General features: G+C 34.6%; 1 protein-coding gene across 1 annotated transcript in view; it reads right to left on the bottom strand.

The window, feature by feature from the left end:
* The window catches only part of TMPRSS11A (transmembrane serine protease 11A), a 52,924-nt gene extending 34,736 nt beyond the window's left edge, over positions 1-18,188 (bottom strand). The window contains exons 1-4 of the mRNA XM_044681719.1: positions 18,142-18,188; positions 17,785-17,906; positions 15,199-15,317; positions 249-316 (exon numbers count right to left, since the gene is read on the bottom strand). Coding sequence (XP_044537654.1) covers positions 249-316; positions 15,199-15,317; positions 17,785-17,906; positions 18,142-18,188 — 356 coding nt within the window. The remainder of the gene's footprint in view (positions 1-248; positions 317-15,198; positions 15,318-17,784; positions 17,907-18,141) is intronic.
* Positions 18,189-18,974: the final 786 nt, after the last annotated feature.

Genomic DNA, 18,974 nt, shown 5'->3' with positions numbered 1-18,974 from the left:
GGCAAACAGGAGGTATGATGATGTAAGAGAGGGGATAAGTCTCCTTGGTCAGGAGGAAGTCACCCTCTTAGCTACCAGGCGTGGGAAGATAGGAAAGGTAAAAATGGCTGGGGCAATGTGAATTCTTACAGGCCCGTGGTCTAATGATTTTATCCCTATCAGCATGGCCTTAATTAAACTACTAATTTTTCTTATTATATCAGTCTTTATCATTTTTAATCATAACAATATTTTCTAAATATACTTACGTCAGTTGGATTACATGATTCTTAATATAATGTTTGCTTAAGACAGAATCCATAAATGTTTCATCTACCTGATTTTAAAAAAGAGAGAGAGAAATGTGTTAACACAAAGAGGATATTTTGCAATAAGAGTGAGTTCTTATGAAACAAGTCATTCACAATGAATTGCAGCTGAAGGATATTACCATTATCTAGCCTAATTACATAATATCTAGCTTTTGCACACGTACTACCATGTAAATCACTTTGTTTTTTCTTGGATTCTTCCTTTTGTCTACTTTTTTTTTAATATTTCTACTTCCTTTTGGCATATTTTCTTATTCCAAGAAACAGCAGGATTTCTTTTCCTGAAATTTTCTGAACATTATTCCCCTTAAACCTTTAAATAATATTTTAACTTTTGAGAATTTATGAATTAAGATTCATAAACTGCTTTTCAAACCTTAATGTTTATCATAATTACTAGCTAATTATTAATATTTTAATATGGATATGTGTAAAGTGGACTTTCCACTTAAAAAAAATGTACAATGCCTCTTAACTACTTAGGCTGTTGGCACAATATAGGATATTAACTCCATAAAAAGAATTAATTACTGTTGAATCGATTAAAGAAAAAGCCACTACAATGATCCATAAATCATAGTAATATTCTGTTCACAGAACTGTGAGTTTATGGATCCAATCATTCTAAAGGAAAAGGAATTTTAATTACATTAAAAATAACTAAAATATCTTTATTTTCTGATCCAGAAAAATTCACTGATCTAAATATACCCCAAGGGCAAAAGCAGAATGTTTCTGTATATATCTGTATATTCATAGTAGCACTTTTTCTAATGACAAATAATTAATAAAGTATATGTTTTTAGCTTTGCAGATGAATAAATAAATTGTTCTACATAAGTATAATGGAATTCTAAATAAAGAATTCAGAGAAGCAAAGGAAGACTTATATGAACCATTGCAGAATGAATTAAGCAGAAATAAAAAAAATAACATAAAAAGTCACTACAACCGTGTAAATGGGAAGGACACACAAAAACAATTTAACTTTGTACAATCATAATCACCAACAAATTAGACATGGGAGAAAAGTTGAGAAAATGATATCCTTCTTTTCTTTGTAAAGACAAGGGACTATGGGTGTGAATTATGACATATAATGTCCCCAACTTCATAAATTTGTTATTGTTTCCTCTGAATGGATTTCTTTTCCTTCCTTCCTTCCTGCTTCCTTCCTTCCTTCCTTCCTTCTTTCCTTCCTTCTTTCCTTCCTTCCTTCCTTCTTCTCATTCATTCTTCTTTTCTTCCTTCTTTTCTAGCTTTCCTCCTTCCTTTCTTTTCTTTTTTTTCTTATATGAAATGGCTTGTTGGTTAAAGGAGTAGAGAGGAGATATATTTGGAAATAAAAATGATACAGAATACATCAATAAAATAATGGTTCATGGATAAAGACAGAGAAGAAAGAAGAAATTTTTGGAGGTTGATTATGTAAAGGAAGGAGAAGAAAGAGGAGAGAAGTTATATGTAAACAAGGCCCTTCTTTAGATAAAAAGAGGTAGACTCATTTGTATATATGAAGAAGTTAGATTTTTCAGTATGCAAGATTTCATCCTATGATCATTTAGAAGAAAAAGTAGCTCAACAGAGAGAGATTCAAGAAGTGGAGATGTGCTGTGAAAGTTTTTATAGGTCTGATTTTTCTCTGTAGATCACGAGGTCATTAACTATAAGAGATAGGTATAGGAGGAGGAAACAGGTCTTTAGGAAAGAACTGTATGTTTTAATTAGTTCAGTTGGCTTCCACACTAGAGTATAACCCAAGGGAGAATAATAAAATTTCCTTGGCAATTGTTAGTCCGAAGCTGTATTAACCTGAGTGCCAAATAGGAAATAAAAGGCCACTGTTTTTGTGCTTTGGTTGTACATATCATGCTGTTGGTGACCTAGTCCAAGTTGTATCTGGCACCAACAAGTAGTAATGTTTGCCAGTGAACACTGGATGGCAGCAATGTGTGTTGATTATAAATATGAGAGCATTCTGTAGAGTTACTTAAACTTACTATTTAGCTAGAGGATATGCTGAGCATGCACATAACTTGCTGGAATTATACTGGGAGGAACAAAAAAATAAACAAATGAACAAAAAAAAATAAATATCATCTTACAAAAGGCCAAAAAGAAAGAGAAGGCTGAGGTAAAGAAAAACATCCTGGGATTTCCTTATTCACCATCCGTGTTCATTTCTTTAATTTTTCACACTATATTACAATGTTTTAATAGATATCATTCTTAGCAAGGTAGGTATTCATTCCACTCTTACAGATAGTAACAGCACTATGAATTTTCTTCTTGTGGATCATTATCCATGTTTTCACATACAATTTTACACATTATTTTTTATTTATTTAGAATATTTTTCCATGGTTCCATGATTAATGATTTTTCCCACCCCTCTTCCCTTCCTGCTCCTGGAGCTGACAATAATCCACTGGGTTATACATGCATCATTGTTAAAAAAAACTATTTCCATGTTATTCATATTCACAAAAGATAGAGTGATCTTTTAATGTGAAAACCCCAATTATATATCCATCGGACTACGTGATTGATCATGTTTTTCTTCTGCATTTCTGTACCCACTGTTCTTTTATTTTTTAATTTCATTTAATTAATTAATTAATTAATTTGGAAAACTTTTCCATGGTTACATGACTTTTGTTCTTTCCCTTCCCTTCTCCCTTTCTCCTACAAGCAATTCCACTGGGTTTTGCATGGATCATTGATGAAGACCTACTTCTATATTATTAATGTTTGCATTAGAGTGATGATTTAGAGTCTACATCCCCAATCTTATTCGCAATGAATGATGTGACCAAGGAAATGTTTTTCTTCTTTGTTTTTACTCCCACAGTTCTTTCTCTGGATGTGGATAGCGTTCTTTCTCATAAGTCCCTCAGTATTGTCCTGGGCCATTGCATTGCTGTTAGTGGAAATGTCCATTACATTCGATTGTACCAAAGTGTATCAGTCTCTGTGTATAATGTTCTCCTCGATCTGCTCTGCATCAATTCCTGGAGGTTGTTCCAGTTCACATGGAATTCCTCCAGTTCATTATTCCTTTCAGCACAATAATATTCTATCACCAACATATACCACAATTTGTTCTGCCATTCCCTAATCAAAGGGCACCCCCTCATGTTGCAATTTTTTGTCACCACAAAGAGCTCAGCTATAAATATTTTTGTACAAGTCTTTTTCCTTACTATCTCTTTGGGGTACAGACTCAGCAGTGGTATGGCTGTGTCAAAGGGCAGGTATTCATTTAAAGCCCTTTGTGCATAGTTCCAAATTGCCCTCCAGAATGGTTGGACCAATTCACAATTCCACCAGCAGTATATTAGTGTCCCAATTTTGCACATCCCCTCCAACATTTATCGTTTTCCTTTGCTGTCATATTGGTCAATCTGCTAGGTGTGAGGTGGTATCTCAGACTTGTTTTAATTTGCATTTCACTAATCATGAGGGATTTAGAACACTTTTTTATGTGCTTATTGATAGTTTTTATTTCTTCATGTGAAAACTACCTATTCATGTCCTTTGACCATTTTTTGATTGGGGAATGGCTTGATTTTTTGTAAATTTGACTTAGTTCCTTATATATTTGGGAAATTAAGCCTTTGTCAGAGAGTTTTGTTGGAAATATATAGAAATGTTGATGATTTATGTGGGTTTATCTTGTACCCTGAAAATTTGCTTAAGTCATTCATTGTTTACATTAGCCTTTTAATTGATTTCCTGGGGTTCTTTAAGTATACCATCATATTATCTGGAAAGAGTGATTATTTAGTTTCCTCATTGCCTACTTTAATCCCTTCAATTTCTTTTTCTTCTCTAATGGCTATCACTAGCATTTCTAGTACATTAAATAATAGATGTGATCATGGAAATTCTTGCTTCAGTCCTGATCTTATTGGGAAGGTTTATAACTTGTCCCCATTGCATATGATACTTGCTGATGGTTTTAAACATATGCTGTTTATTATTTTGAGGAATGGCCCTTCTATTCCTATACTTTCTAGTGTTTTCAATAGGAATGGGTGTTGTATTTTGCCAAAGGTTTTTTCTGCATCTATTGAGATGATCGTGTGATTTCCGTTGGTTTGATTATTGATATGGTCAATTATGTGGATGGTTTTCCTAATATTAAACCATTTTTGTATTCCCGGTATAAATCCCACCAGATCATTTTGAATAATCCTTGTGATAACTTGCTGGAGTCTTTTTGCTAGTATTCTATATTCGATTTTACATCTATATTAATTTGGAGATTGATCTGTAATTTTCTTTCTCTGTTTTTGGTCTACCTGGCTTTGGAATCAGTATCATATTTGTGTCATAAAAGGAATTTGGTAACACTCCTTTGCTTATTTTGTCAAATAGTTTTTATAATATTGGTATTAGTTGTTCTTTAAATATTTGATAGAATTCACTTGTGAATCCATCTGGCCCTGGGGATTTTTTCTTAGGAAGTTCCTTGATGGCTTGTTGGATTTCTTTTCCTGAGATGGGATTATTTAAGTATTCTACTTCCTCTTTTATTAATCTAGACAATTTATAATTTTGTAAATATTCACCCATTTCACCTAGATTGTCATACGTATTGCCATATAATTGAGCAAAATAGCTTTTAATAATACACGTGTATTAATAAAAATTCATTTATATAACACTGAAAAATTTACAAAGTACTTCTCTCAAATTAGCTTTGGGAATTAAGTAATACTAAAATCGTTTCCATTTTATTGACAATGAAATTGAGTCTCAGAGAAGTTAACTGAATTGCTTGCAGTCATAAACCTCATTAACTGATATAGTTCTTCTATGTAAGTGCTAATTTATTTCTTAAATAATTGCTCATCTCCCTAACACAGGGAAAAGGGGATTTATCAGTTACTCATGGAGGGACTGATGGCTAGGGGACCTGCTGATTTGTTCTCTTAATTCCCTAGATCAGTATCTGGCTTTCTCTCATGCTCCTAACCCTTATCTGCTTGCACAGCACCTATTTCAGAGCAGAGCTGCTCCTGACCAATTTTCTAGTTGCAGAATCTGTGGCTAACAGTTGTTTGCTCCTGACTCAATCTTTCATCATAATATCTATATATTACTTTTTTGGGGGGAGGTAGTAATCATTCTGTTTTGGAATTTTGAACGTTTCTCTACTAGTGGCTTCTGGGAATACATTCCCCTCAAATATAATAAGATAGCCATATTATGTACGCTTATGTACCTACCCCATTAAAAAAAAGGAAGGCACTGAAAATGGCATTGCCCATGTGACACATTTTCCTATTTACATTCTAAATATCCATCATTTGGCATTTAGTTTATTCATAGGCAATTATCTCAAATGTCCAGTTTAAGTGTAGTCACAGAATACATAATATCTATGTTGGAGTTCCATAGCATTTAGGAAGAAATATAATGCATAATTCATATAATCCATAAGATAACAAAATTCACATATAGCATATAGCTTCACATATTAGTGCTATAGGCAAAGTACAAATCAATTGGTACTATTTGGCTACCCAAGTAGCCTTGTCCTCATTGTTCCTAGAGCATCATAAATCACCCTGATCATTGGCCAGTTAGTTCTATACTTTTGGGATGACCTGCTGTCAGTCCTTTATTCTCAGAACCATTGGCCTACTGTTGAAATTAAGATCTCATGGAAGCCCAGGATGGTCATCTCTGCTTTTCAACAAATAAGACTTCTGTTTCTTATATTCCACTGAGATGTCCACTACTGAAATATTAGTAAAGAAATTGGAGGCCTATGAATTCTTTCTTTCTTTCTCCCTCCCAATCTCCCTCAAATTGGTGGCAATCTTGCTTGACTTCCCTAATCCTGGAAACATGGACTTTCCTCCTCAGTTGAATCAGAAACCATATTTTCTTCATATGAGTGATCATCTAACTTCAACAAATCATCTGCAACCAATAGAAAAGCCTTCCTCAGAGCCCATGTGGCTAATTTTTGTCCCGTTTATAGATATCTGACTAACTGGTCCATCCATGATCAACAAGTGGTTGTGATATATTGTCTTTGTATGAACCCAAGAGTTCTCTGGTACCATTTTGTATGCCATCAAACTACATTGTCTTTCATACACTACACTTGGCATGAGATGGCTTTCTGCCAGGCTGATAATATTGTATTTTCTATATAAACCAATAAACTTATTAGGATTATCTTCCTTTGCAGGAGTTGATGCAAGAAAATGTGTTCTCAACACTATTTACAACATCTCTTAGCTTATCTGAACTTAGGTCATAGACCAGGTGTTAGACCTTCTTCAATTAATCCTTAGCTAGAAGATCATCTCATTATGCACTCTATTTTTAAGTTTCTAAAATGCCAATAACTATCAGTGGCTCTTATCCAAACATCAACAAGTATTGAGAAAAGCCTGGAACATCATTATTGATGATATTCCACACATGCTCTAGAAATACCCCCTTAACTCCATTGAACCTTCTGTTAAAGCCTCACAAAGTATTTATTAAACATTTATCATATGCCCAACACTATGCCCAGTTCTTTGCAAATATCTAATTCGATCCTTACAGCAACCCTGAGAGGTAGGTGCTCTTATTATCCTTGTTTTTCATTTAAGAAAACTGAGGCAAATAGGGTAATTGGCTTGAGTAACACCTGCACTCCCTAGCTGCTTCTGGATGACCAGCACATTCAGTAGTAAAACCCTTTGGATGGCCAGGCAGCATAGTACATTGAGCCTGGATCCTGGAGTCAAGAATATCTCAGTTCAAATCTGGATTCAGACATTTACTAGCTGTGTTAACCTGAGCAAGTAACTTCACCTTGTTTATCTCCGTTTTTCTCATATGTAAAGGAGTTGGAGAAGGAAGTGGCAAACTATTCCTGTATCTTTGCCAAGAAAACCCCAAAGAGGGTCTCAAAAAGTGGGACATGACATATAAGCAAGTGAACAACAACAGTAATGCCCTCTGATTTGGGGTCTCCTTGAAGATGATATGATACAGTTCTAGATTTCTCTATTCCTGCCAAATCTAGCCACTCTACAATTTTCTCTTAACATCCTAGCCTTCATAATCTTGGCAGAGAAGCCACAGGCAGAGAAATACTTCTCCCATGACACCTTGATGAGTGTGAAAGCTTTCTGATTGAACATGCCTGTCAATACCAGGTGGCATAATCTTTCATCATTGAAATGTTGTTCATATTCATGTAGGGTAAACTCCATGTCTCCATGAGGAATCAGAATTTTAGAGAAGGTCCAGTAAAGATGTGTGCTCATACAATTGGCCTTCAAAATCTTTATTAACAGCCCACGATACAACTTAAGGCCTTCCACAGTTACATAGGGAATCAAATAAATTTGATACTTTTGCTATGACTTCTATAAGTCCTTTCTCCTCAGCATTCTTAGAACCATTGGCTTACCATTCAAATTCTGGACTTACCAATAACCCAAATTTGAATTTTAAATTGATTAATATCAAAATGAAAAGTGGCTAATGTAATGATTTCATCAATAATATTTATCTAAACTTTAAAAAACTACAAGACTACCTGAGAAACATAGAAGAAGAAAATGTAAGAAATATAAATAAAAAGAATGAGGAACTGTATGCCAAGAATGGGTTTAAAGACCAGTTGGTTTAACTTCCCTTATATGAATTCCTCGCACCTTTGATTGCTTGGCAATTCACAACTTGTTGACTACAATACTGGAATTAAATTATTGACTCACCAGATGATACAAGCAAATTTCTCTGAAAAAACTACTGAGCCAAGCATTATTTCCATCTGTAACTCCTGGGTTTTATGGAGGAGGCTGAGAGGGAAGCAAATGATATCCATAGAAGCAAGAACTCTAAGAATGGCATGGAAACAAATGACTTTTTGTATACAGACAACCTCCCTAACTCATTGTGATATAGAAACAGGATTAAAGCTTAATGATATTGTTTGCATCCTTTAGGGACATATGAATGTAATGATAATATTGCTGAATTGAAAAGATACATAGCACTGTTCTCTAAAGAACAGAAATAACTTCTCTTGGATAATGAACATATTCATTAATTTCTTTTATTTTTCAAAAAATTTTAGTGATTTTTTTACTTTTATTTTTTTCCACCCAGTCTCCCAATCTCATACTCATAGAAAACCTACTTTTACAAAAAAGGCAACTAAGGCCCAGAGAGGGGTAAAAACTTGTCCATGATAATACAGATAGTCAGTGGCAGAAAGTAGTACCTAGATCTCCTGGCACTCCTTCCTGTTCTTCCCCTTCACTCTTGTTAAGTTAAGGTGTTTTTTCTTCCTATATGAAGTTATGTCTTTCCAAATATGACAATTCCTTATTTTGTTAGATAATTCAGGTACATAAAATTCTGCCTTGCTTAATTCACTATTTTCATAACAATGAATCTAATTCTTTCATCTTAATTTTATGCATTTGCCTAATAGATCCATAATAATGAGACTGAGAGATGTAAGCCGTTATAAGGTTATCCAGTATACCCATCCTTAGCTCTAACTATAGATTTTGACAGGTTTTTACCAATTTTAAAGGATTGTCTAAATCAGTGCTTCCAAAAGTGGGCACCACCGCCTCCTAGTGGGTGCTACAGCAATCCAGGCAGGGTGGTGATGGCCACACTTTTTTTGTATTACATTCTATTCTGAGTTCAATTCTGAGTTTCATAATTTCCAGGGGGCTCTAAGTAATATTTTTTCTGGAAAGGGGGCAGTAAGCCAAAAACATTTGGGAATCACTGGTCTAAATTAACAAGACAATGCTTCTAAATTTGCTGTTGAAGAAACAATGAAGATGATCTTTAGGGAAATGTACTAGTTTTTCCAGTATGCTGAGTATATTAAAGTGATTAATTTGCTATACATTTACTAGACCACAACACATTGAAGATCCACTGAGTGGAGGACCCCTTACTAGGCAGGCGGTGAGGGAAGTCACAGAGGCTGGAGAAGATATAGTACTTGCCCTTGAGAAACTTATATTTAATGCTGAACCAATTGATTTGAAAATGCCATTGAGGAGAAATATATTTTCTCCAATTAATGCACAGTTGGACCTATCTCACTAGGAGAACTAATTCAATGAAAATCAGGGATAACTCTTTGGCAAAAGTTGATATGTGAATTACTGATAAAAAAAATTATCATCTCTCCTGAAGTATCTACAATCTCTTCTAATCCTATATTCATAAGATATATGCCCTGGAGGTACCATTCCTAACTGAAGTTAAACATGATAGAAACACAGGTATGTTTCTTCCCACTGGCACAATGGATAGAGTGGTAGACCTGGAATCAGGAAGACCTGAGTTCAAATCCATCCCCAGATACATATGAAATATATAACCTTGGATAAGTTAGTTGACCACTGTCTGTCTCAGTTTCTTCATCCATCCAATGGGGGGTTGTCATGAGGACAAAACGAGATGATATTTTAAAAACATGTCGCAAATATTAAAATGGTATGTAAATGCTAGTTGTGGATATTATTTAGCTACAACAGTATAAAGTCAAGCTCCCCAAACAAAAAATCTCAGTAATCTTCAAGGTGTCAACATCCTATTCTCTGCACTTCTCATCTGTTGCCAAACCTTGCTTTTTTCCTTTACTCTTAAAGCATCTGGATCAGCCTCTACCAATGCATGAAGCCATTTCTTAATCTTAATCTAGACTCTGGTCACATTTCATGTGATTTCCTCCACAGTGGTTCCCAAACTTTTTTGGCTTACCGCCCCCTTTCCAGAAAAAAGTATTACTTAGTTCCCTGGAAATTAATTTTTTTAATTTTAATAGCAATTAATAGGAAAGATAAATGCACCTGTGGCCATCACTTCCCTCCTGGATCGCTGCAGCACCCACCAGGGGGTGGTAGTGCCCACTTTGGGAATTACTGATGGTGTTATCTCATCTTCAGTCTTTTGATTACCTCTGGCAACTGCCTGTTCTATTTGACTCTAAATGCTCTTACTATATTATCTTTTTGACTAGATCCTTTACCATAGCAAGAATACCTTCCTTAAAGGAACTTTCACTGCACTGGAGATCTAATCCAAGTTCCTCACCCTTAGTTTCAAATTAGTTCATCAAGCTACTCTGTACTACCACATCTCCTTGGTCACCTATTATTTTTTAGTCAATAATCCCTATAACTTTGTAGCAAGTTTGTTGAATGCTACTTTGAGATTCGTTTTTTTACTTTAGCTCTGATCTTATTCTATTAAAAGGGTTGACAGTTTTGAACTGCTCTGGGAAGGAATAAACCATGATTTAATTTAGAGAATATAGACTTTATCTATCTTCCTAATATCCTTCCATCTTCAAAGAGGGTGTGTTTGCATTTGCCCTACCGAAGAGCTGGTATGTCTTGATGAAAAGACTCTCATTTAACATGGATAAAAATGAGACTATTAGATTAAGGGGAGAGGGGAAAAGAAAAGAAATATGAGGTTGTTTTTTACTTTAAATTTCATGTTAAAGAGAACAGAGATGGAAAGCCAAAATGAAAGGTTTTTTAGTCTTAGTTCAGAACCGTATAAATCCTTTGTGTTGCATGGGTAAGAAATGGCAGAGCCAGAACTGAAAGCTCAGACATCTGAGTCCAAATTTGGTGTCTTTAATACAATCCCAAGATATTTTCCTCTATGTGACTTTAGTTCTCACACTTCTCTGACAGGAGAGCAAACTAAAACTACATTAACTGCAGGGATTTTGGTGAATCGTGAAATCCAGTAGCCACATAGGATATTTTGAATAATGAAATATTTTTATGTCATGAGGGCAGATAGGTAGTGCAGTGGATTGAACTCTAGGCTTGGAATCAGGAAGACCTGAGTTCAAATGTGACCTCAGACACTAACTATGTGACCCTTAGCAAGTCACTTAAGACTGTTTTCTTTAATTTCCTCATCTTTAAAATGAGCTGGAGAAGGAAATGACAAATCAGTCCAGTATATTTGCCAAGAAAACTTCCTGAAATGGTGCGAGGAAGAGTTGGAGATGACCGAACAACACATTTATATCATAATCTGAGGAAATTTGGAAAAACCAACAGGTTATGTGAACTTGAATTCATTTTACTTTTTTCACTTTCTCCACTAACATCAGTAAATACAAAACCAAAAGGAAGAACAGGACTTGCAAGCTTTCCTGCTTTAGCTATTTAATTAGTATTCATATGGGACAGAGAAAAAAAAATCTGGCTTTCTTCATTGAGATTTAGCAACAATGAACAGGAGTGGCCCAGGGAGAGGCACGAGCCTTTCTTGTAATTCCCTTAAGGTGAACTTGGGCCAGGGAGAAACTTGCCTCATAGAGACAAAGATAAACAGTTTAAAGCCCTTCCTGACCCCTTCATTTTGCACTGACTTCCCTTTTCTCTTATTCCTGCTTATTAAATGTAGTATAATTTCACACTTAATTATATACTGTCCTGTATTGTTTGGCTAGTGTTTTATGCATTCTTTTTGCCTCCCTAGCTAGATCATCATATTTCATTGAGGTGAGCTCTTAAAGGATGGAGATCATTATGTCCTCATCTTCCCTCCACCTCCTGGCACTGAATACATAAAAGGTTCACAAACAATACTTAATAATTGATTCACATTTATGAAAATCTTTCCTAAACTAGGTATTGGCTACTGACTGGAGCTTACACTTATTATTTGAACAATTCTTCTCTCTTAAATCCTGTCATATGTAGAATGATCATATTTAGCAGGTATATAGTGCTTTATAGTTTGCAAAGGATATTACAGAGATCAATTCGTTTCAGAGAAACAATGATCCCAGTATGTAGGTGTAATTATTATCTTCACTTTATGGATAAAGAAACTGAGGCTGAGAGGGGTTAAGAGACTTGATCATTGGCACACAGCTAGTAAACATCTGATGTAGGATTTGAATTGAGGCTTTTCAGACTTCAGCCTAAAGTCTATCCATTGTACCACCAGCTACTTAAGGAATTCAATAGCATTTTAAAAGGCTCTACCAACATATTGACTAGTTTGGTGGTCTCTGAATGATTTGCTGTCATCTTCTTGCCAAACAAAGAGAGATTTTCTAGATCCTTTTAAATATATGGTTTCAAAAATAGGTCCAGTAAGATTTTTCCTGATGATATATTTCTTTACAATTATAGACTTAATTTTTTTCAAAGAACTGATCATATATTTACTTTTTCATGCCTATAACTCTGAAGGTCAGTGTTACAATGTCCATTTTACAGATTAGGAAAGTTATCCTTATTGTTCTATTCAAGTTAATGGTAAAGCTGAGAGTAAGAGGCAGCATGATATAATAGAAATAGGCCTGGAGTAATAATCCAGAGACCTACAGTCTAGCTCTGGTTCTATTATAATTCAAAGTGACATTTGGACTCAGTATCCCCATTTGTAAAATGAGATTAGGCTAAAAGGCTGGATAGTCCTTGGGGTTATTAATCTGAGGTCTGAGGATTTTTTTGTTTTAAAATATCTTGATAACTAAATTTAATAAAATTAGCTTTCTTTACAATCCTGCACTTTTTTTGGCATTAAAAATATTATTTCAGGAAGAGATTCGGAGATGTTATCTGACCACCCAAAGGGCCCATGACACAAAAGGGGTCAATTACCTCGGAATTAGTTGCTTGCTAGAGTTACTTCTGATTTTAAGATTCCATGATTCCAGTTCCTGGATCTTCCTAATAGACTAAAATTTAGGAATTTACTCTAACAGTTTTGTAATAGTCACATGATCATTCTCCAGACTTTCCTTTTATAGCTATGCTCTTTGTCAGGGGTTATGATAGAGATCACAATGAATAATAATTTGTTGTTTTTTCTTTTGTTTTGTTATTCACTCTTTTCTTTTTAAAGGGAGTATCTTTAGAGTCACTGAGGTCCTGACCAACATATTTAAATATGCAAATATTCACTTGCTGGTTCACAAAGTACCTAGAGAAGTGTGGCTAAGTGGTGTAGTATATAGAGTTCTGGGTTTAGACTCAGGGCAACTTGTCTTCCTGAGTTCAAATCTGGCCTCAGACACTTGCCAGCTATGAGACTCTGGGCAAGTTACTTAACCCTGTTTGCCTCAGTTCCTCATCTGCAAAATAAGCTGGAAAAGAAAGAGCAAATCATTCCACTATCTCTGATAAGAATACCCCAAATGGGGTCCCAAAGAGTCAGACATGATAGAACCCCAACAACAACAAAAGGACATTGGTTGAATGATGGGAGAAGCATGATGGGAACTAGAGCTGTGTCCAAACTTTACTATACTTCTTGGCTTTCAGTCTGAATATTTTGAAATGAGTCCAGGTCTTTTGATTGCCTATAGTACTTAGCCCGTTACATGACATCTATAGCTGGTAATTGTCGTATTAATGATGTAATAAAATTGTATGTCCTTCGAGTAATTCATATATTTCTCAAACTATAAAAACATATTTATTTATGCCAAAAGCTACATAAAACATTTGTTCCTAAAAATATCAGTGCTGCTATTGTCGTAGCATATCTAATTCAGAGGCATTACAGTGTAGTGAAAAGAGCTCTGGATTGGAAGTCAGAACATCAAAACTCTAGTCAGGTGACCTTTGGTCACACAACCATTTCATTTTCCTGAACTTCAATTTCTTCATTCATAAAATGATGGGATTGAACTCTTTGTATTAGTATTCCTGACATTTAGTATGGTGTCTCTCATAAAGTAAATGCCAAATAAATGTTTGTTGACTTGACTTGACTCGGGCTCTAGTGGTTCTAAGAGCTTTTAGATTTGTCTAATATTTTGCTATGACTCAGTAAAAGTTTTTGAGTATTAAAGTCTCCGTTAATTTGACTTTCTATATATGTTGTAAGTATACTCATCTTTTCGCAGATGGTTCCTCCAATTCTTATTCTTTCCATTATCCATTTTATCTTTTCTCTAGTGACAAAGTCATTTCCTCTCAGTATTTCATTAAATCTTAGAATTGAAGGAGTTCTTAAGAGGTTCCTTAGACCAACCTCCCATTGTCCCTACTTTGAGGTTGAGGCTATTATTACTGCTTTACCCATCAGGAAACTGAGACTTAAAAGTGTGAGGCTACTGGCCCAAAATCACATGGATAATATTTTTCAGAACAGGATCTGAAAATAGCTATGCTGACTTCAAATTTAGAAAAAATTGGTAAAGATGTTTCCTCACTAAGGCTTGGAAGCAGGATAATATTTTCATGCCTCTTTTAGGTACTTTTACCTATTATAGTTTTTTGCATAGATATTATATGCCTCTGTCGTATTTTAAATTCTGCAAAAACAAAAAAAAATCCTTCTCTTATAACATGGTGGCTGTTTAATAAATATTTATTGAATTAATGGACATTTATGAAAACTATAGGAGGTATATGGAATATAATTTATATGGAATATATATTTGGAATAAAATTAAAAACATCAGAAATGTGAATTAGGAGATTTTGGCACTAGTTCATATTTTGTTTCTAAATTATTTCCAGAGTGACTGTGCAAAAACACTGAATTTCAGAAATAGAAGAGGATTTAGGATTTATGTAGTCTAACCCCAATATGAAGCTTAAATTCCTTCTGCAAACTCACCAGTGATGGGGTGATTATTACCTCATAATTAATTCTATCTTCTAATGGGATAATATATGTAAAAGAAGTTCAAACCTTAAAACACTTTATAAATGTCACCTATCATGATAAAATTGATAATTATATATGGAAATTTAGGGCTGGCCCAATTAGAATGGGCTCCTTCTTGGCCCAGGTGAATTTCATCTCTTGGAAAATTAGGGGGTTTGAATTAGATCATCTCTAGATTTCTTCCAACTCAAATTTCTATGAAGGAAAAAGAAAAAGCTGGACCTACCAAGATTTCACTCCTCTCACGTAAGTTCTTGTATTGGTATCCATAGCCTTGTTCAGCATTAGCATTCAGCTGTGCATCTGAAATTTTAAAAGTGCCATGATAGTACTCTAGCCTCTGATCTGCAATGAGAAGGAAACAAAAGAAAATTAAGGACAAGACTTGGACATAAGACTCAGGTGTAGGGGAAAATGTAAGTATCTAATTCAGGACCAATAGAGGTTCATATTGAATATATGATCAGGCCACTGTGACAATGTGACAAAAAGTGTTCTCCTCTTTTTGCTGGTGTCAAAAAAGTTACTTTTTTGGTTCATGAATTTGCTCAAAGAGGTGAATTTCTAATCGACATGCTACAGAAATTCAAAAATAGTTCAAAGAAAGTATGGAATTTAAATATCTGAGAGAGGGAAAGAATAAATATCAATTAGTTATTGGGAGACTTAAAAACGTAGAGGTTAATTGAGACAACTAAGAAAAAAGGGTAATAATTTAGTCTCAGTGTTCAGAAAATTTGACTTGAATTGTAGGTAGAACTGGATGCTGGAGACTCATACCTTGACCCATAAAGGCCCATGATCTGTACAATTGGGAGAAATTTCTGAATCTTTGAGATGAAAGACCCATTTAAATGTTTGAGTATAATTTGAGCTAATAAGTGAAGAAGGTAAAACTAAGAAGAGAAGCAGATTTCTCAAATGGCTAACTAGAAACAAATCTGGTTCAAGAAAAAGCTAGATTAGTCATTCTTAACCTTCTTTGTGTCATAGATACCTTGGGTAATTTATGAAGCCTATGAATCCTTTTTTCAAAATAATGTTTTTAAATGCAAAAAAACCCACATTAAATTACAAGAGAAAGCCAAACATGTTGAAATACATTTATCAAAATATTTAAAAAATAAGCTCATGAATCCTAAGTTAAAGGATTCTAAGGCCTGATCCAAAACAGTAGAACTAAGCTATCTCTAATATTTATTTCCAGATGGAACATCATTTGACCCCATGAAAAGCTTTATACTTAAAATTACCAGTTTGTGTATAACTATGGTGAATTTTAATTTTTCATTAATATTATTGACCTATAATGTATATACAATTACATATTGCCTCATTAATGATAAATAGCTATTGTTTATATTATACTTTACAAGTTATTTTATTTGATCCCCACACAATGGAAGAAGATTGGTGCTATTATTATTTCCATTTTGCAAATGAGGAAAATGAAAATTTGAAAGTTTTCCTTGCCAGGGTCACACTGATAATAATTGACCGAGGCAGAATATGAACTCAGGTCTTTCTGACTCCAATGTAGTACTCTAATCTAAAGCAACATATAAAACTGAATAGAAAGAATGTGTCGTTTTCACAGCATAAAGTTAATGAAATTTTGTAGATAAATATAAAATGTATTTTGAAGATACATTCATGCTGATCACTGGATTTTGTTTTCTTCTTTATAACCTTACTTTGATTAATAAAAATGCCAAAATAGTTTTTCTGTGCTCAAAACAGCTAACCAATGAATCTGTTGCTATGGTGACGACTTCTGAGAGAGTATAGACAGACTTCGGGCCACAGGGAAAATGCCTGTCTTACAAAGGTCATAAAGAATTCCAAGAAAAAAGGCCCACATGTCCTTGAGCAGCAGCAATAGAAATGGAGATTTAAAAAAAATAGAGATGAAAGCAGACGACTTGGGCCTTATGTCTTATCAGGCACCATGCAAGCATCATAATTATATTGTGGAATTCACTAGATAATATATTTACATACATTTAGCTCCATGGAGAAAAAATATAAAAAAGAAATGTATTTATTTCCATTTACATATGTACATCTGACATTAAAAAGTGATAAAGAAAATATAGTTCAGTGAATTTTCCTTAGGACATGTCGACAGATTAATATAAACATCTCATTTCTGCCCTAGTTCCTGCTGCTCAGAAAAGTTGGCAGAAAGACAGAAATGTACAATATAAAAAGGGAGATTTGTGCCTTGCTTCTTTGTGACTTTGGGTGAATCACAACCTCCCTGGGCTTCAGTTTTCTCATGTATAAAATGAGGGCAATGGATGAAATGGTCTCTAAGATCCCTTGCAGCTCTAGATCCATGATTCTTTGATCCTTGCAGATTAATAAATATGGAATCGTTTATAATAAATACTACATTTGTTTTCTTCACTGATTAAGGTGTATATATAAAAATACATGTAGTTTTACTTTTTTGTTAGTTGGAACACAGAAGCTGTCATGATTAATTGTTCCTTTTAGGATTATATGCTTCGTAACTAACTTGGAAAGTACTTTAAAAATTTATTCATCTAACTCCCTTACTTTACAGATGAAGAAATTGAGATCAAAGAGTTATGTGATTTGCCTAAGGTCACATGGCTAATAAATAGCTGGGATTTGAATCCAAATTCCTGGTGCTGTCTATTGCATCAGCAATTATTCTTCAAATAGCACCTAGAATATCCCAATTGCAAAAAAGAAATCACTTTCACATATGTGTGGAAAAATATTTCAGGGGAAAAGAAATTAAGGAAATTTCCTTCCTTGGAAGGAAATTTCAAGTTATACCTACCAAAGACCAAGAAATGAACCAGAAGACCAATGGTTATGCTTGCAATCAATAGTCCTACTATGACAATAAGAACAATCATCCATGGCTCCAAACCTCGGGGTTTTGTGCCCACTCCAACTGGCCTAATGGGAGAGGGGAGAGACAGCCATTAATAAATAAAAAACCTCACAATGACAGGATGAAAAAATTTCTTGTTTTCTCTGGAAATACGGAAGAGTAATTTAAGCTAATTTGACCAATGAGTGAAAATATCCTTATGGCATAACTGAGATCACAGCATTTAAAGGACAATAATAATAGCTAGTAGTGAAGTACTATTCATTTAGTACTTTAGGGTTGGCAAAACACTTTACAAACATCTCATTTGATCTTCCCAACAACCGTGGAAAGTTGATGCTACCCATCGTCTTCATTTCACAGAAGAGGAAGCTGAGGCCAAGGCAGTGAAGTGACTTGTCTAGGGTCACAGAGATGGTAAATGTCTGGAGCCAAGTCTTCAGAACTCCTAGTACAGTGCACGGTGCACCCCCCTATTTTCCTAATACCTCCTTGGCATGCATAATGCTAGTAGCCTTATCTGCATGCTGGGCAAGATAACCTCTGACAGTATCACATATCCAACTTTGAGTAGTTTCACTGACACAGTTATAGACAGAAGAAGGCAGCATAATAGCCAGAAGAAAAAAAAAAAAAACAACCAAATATCACTGGCACCATTCCTTTAAAAATGACTGTATTGTCTCAATATAAGTCACAGTTACCTCCAAATCTGGATTTTATTTTCCAGAGTGTATCTCTGTATTTTCTTAATGATACAATAATCATGGAAGAGTTGAACTGGCTGTAAAAGCCTCTGGGATTTTTAATTCTTCTGGATTTAGGAAGAAAAGAAACTAACTGCAGAAGGTGTGTTGGGGAGGAGTGCAATGTAGAGTTATCCATGCAACTATGGAAGCCAGGGGCCACGATTACAAGCAAAGAAATGTCCGATAGTTCAAAATTTTATGCACCATTCACTGCAATAGCAGAGGTGCTGAGGGAATACCTGATAGGAGGACAGACTGATCCCTATCCTCTTTTTGCCTTACTTTTTGGTACTTTTAGGAAAAAAAATTAGAATTCTATATTTGCCACATTTTAATAATTTTATAAACACCTATGACTAATCTCGTCTTTAGGTTATCTGATGT

This window comes from Gracilinanus agilis, chromosome 6 (genome assembly GCF_016433145.1).
Source record: "Gracilinanus agilis isolate LMUSP501 chromosome 6, AgileGrace, whole genome shotgun sequence".
NCBI classification, from domain to species: domain Eukaryota; kingdom Metazoa; phylum Chordata; class Mammalia; order Didelphimorphia; family Didelphidae; genus Gracilinanus; species Gracilinanus agilis.
The sequence above is the reverse complement of the archived record's forward strand: the minus strand, read 5'-3'. Positions and strand labels throughout refer to the sequence as shown.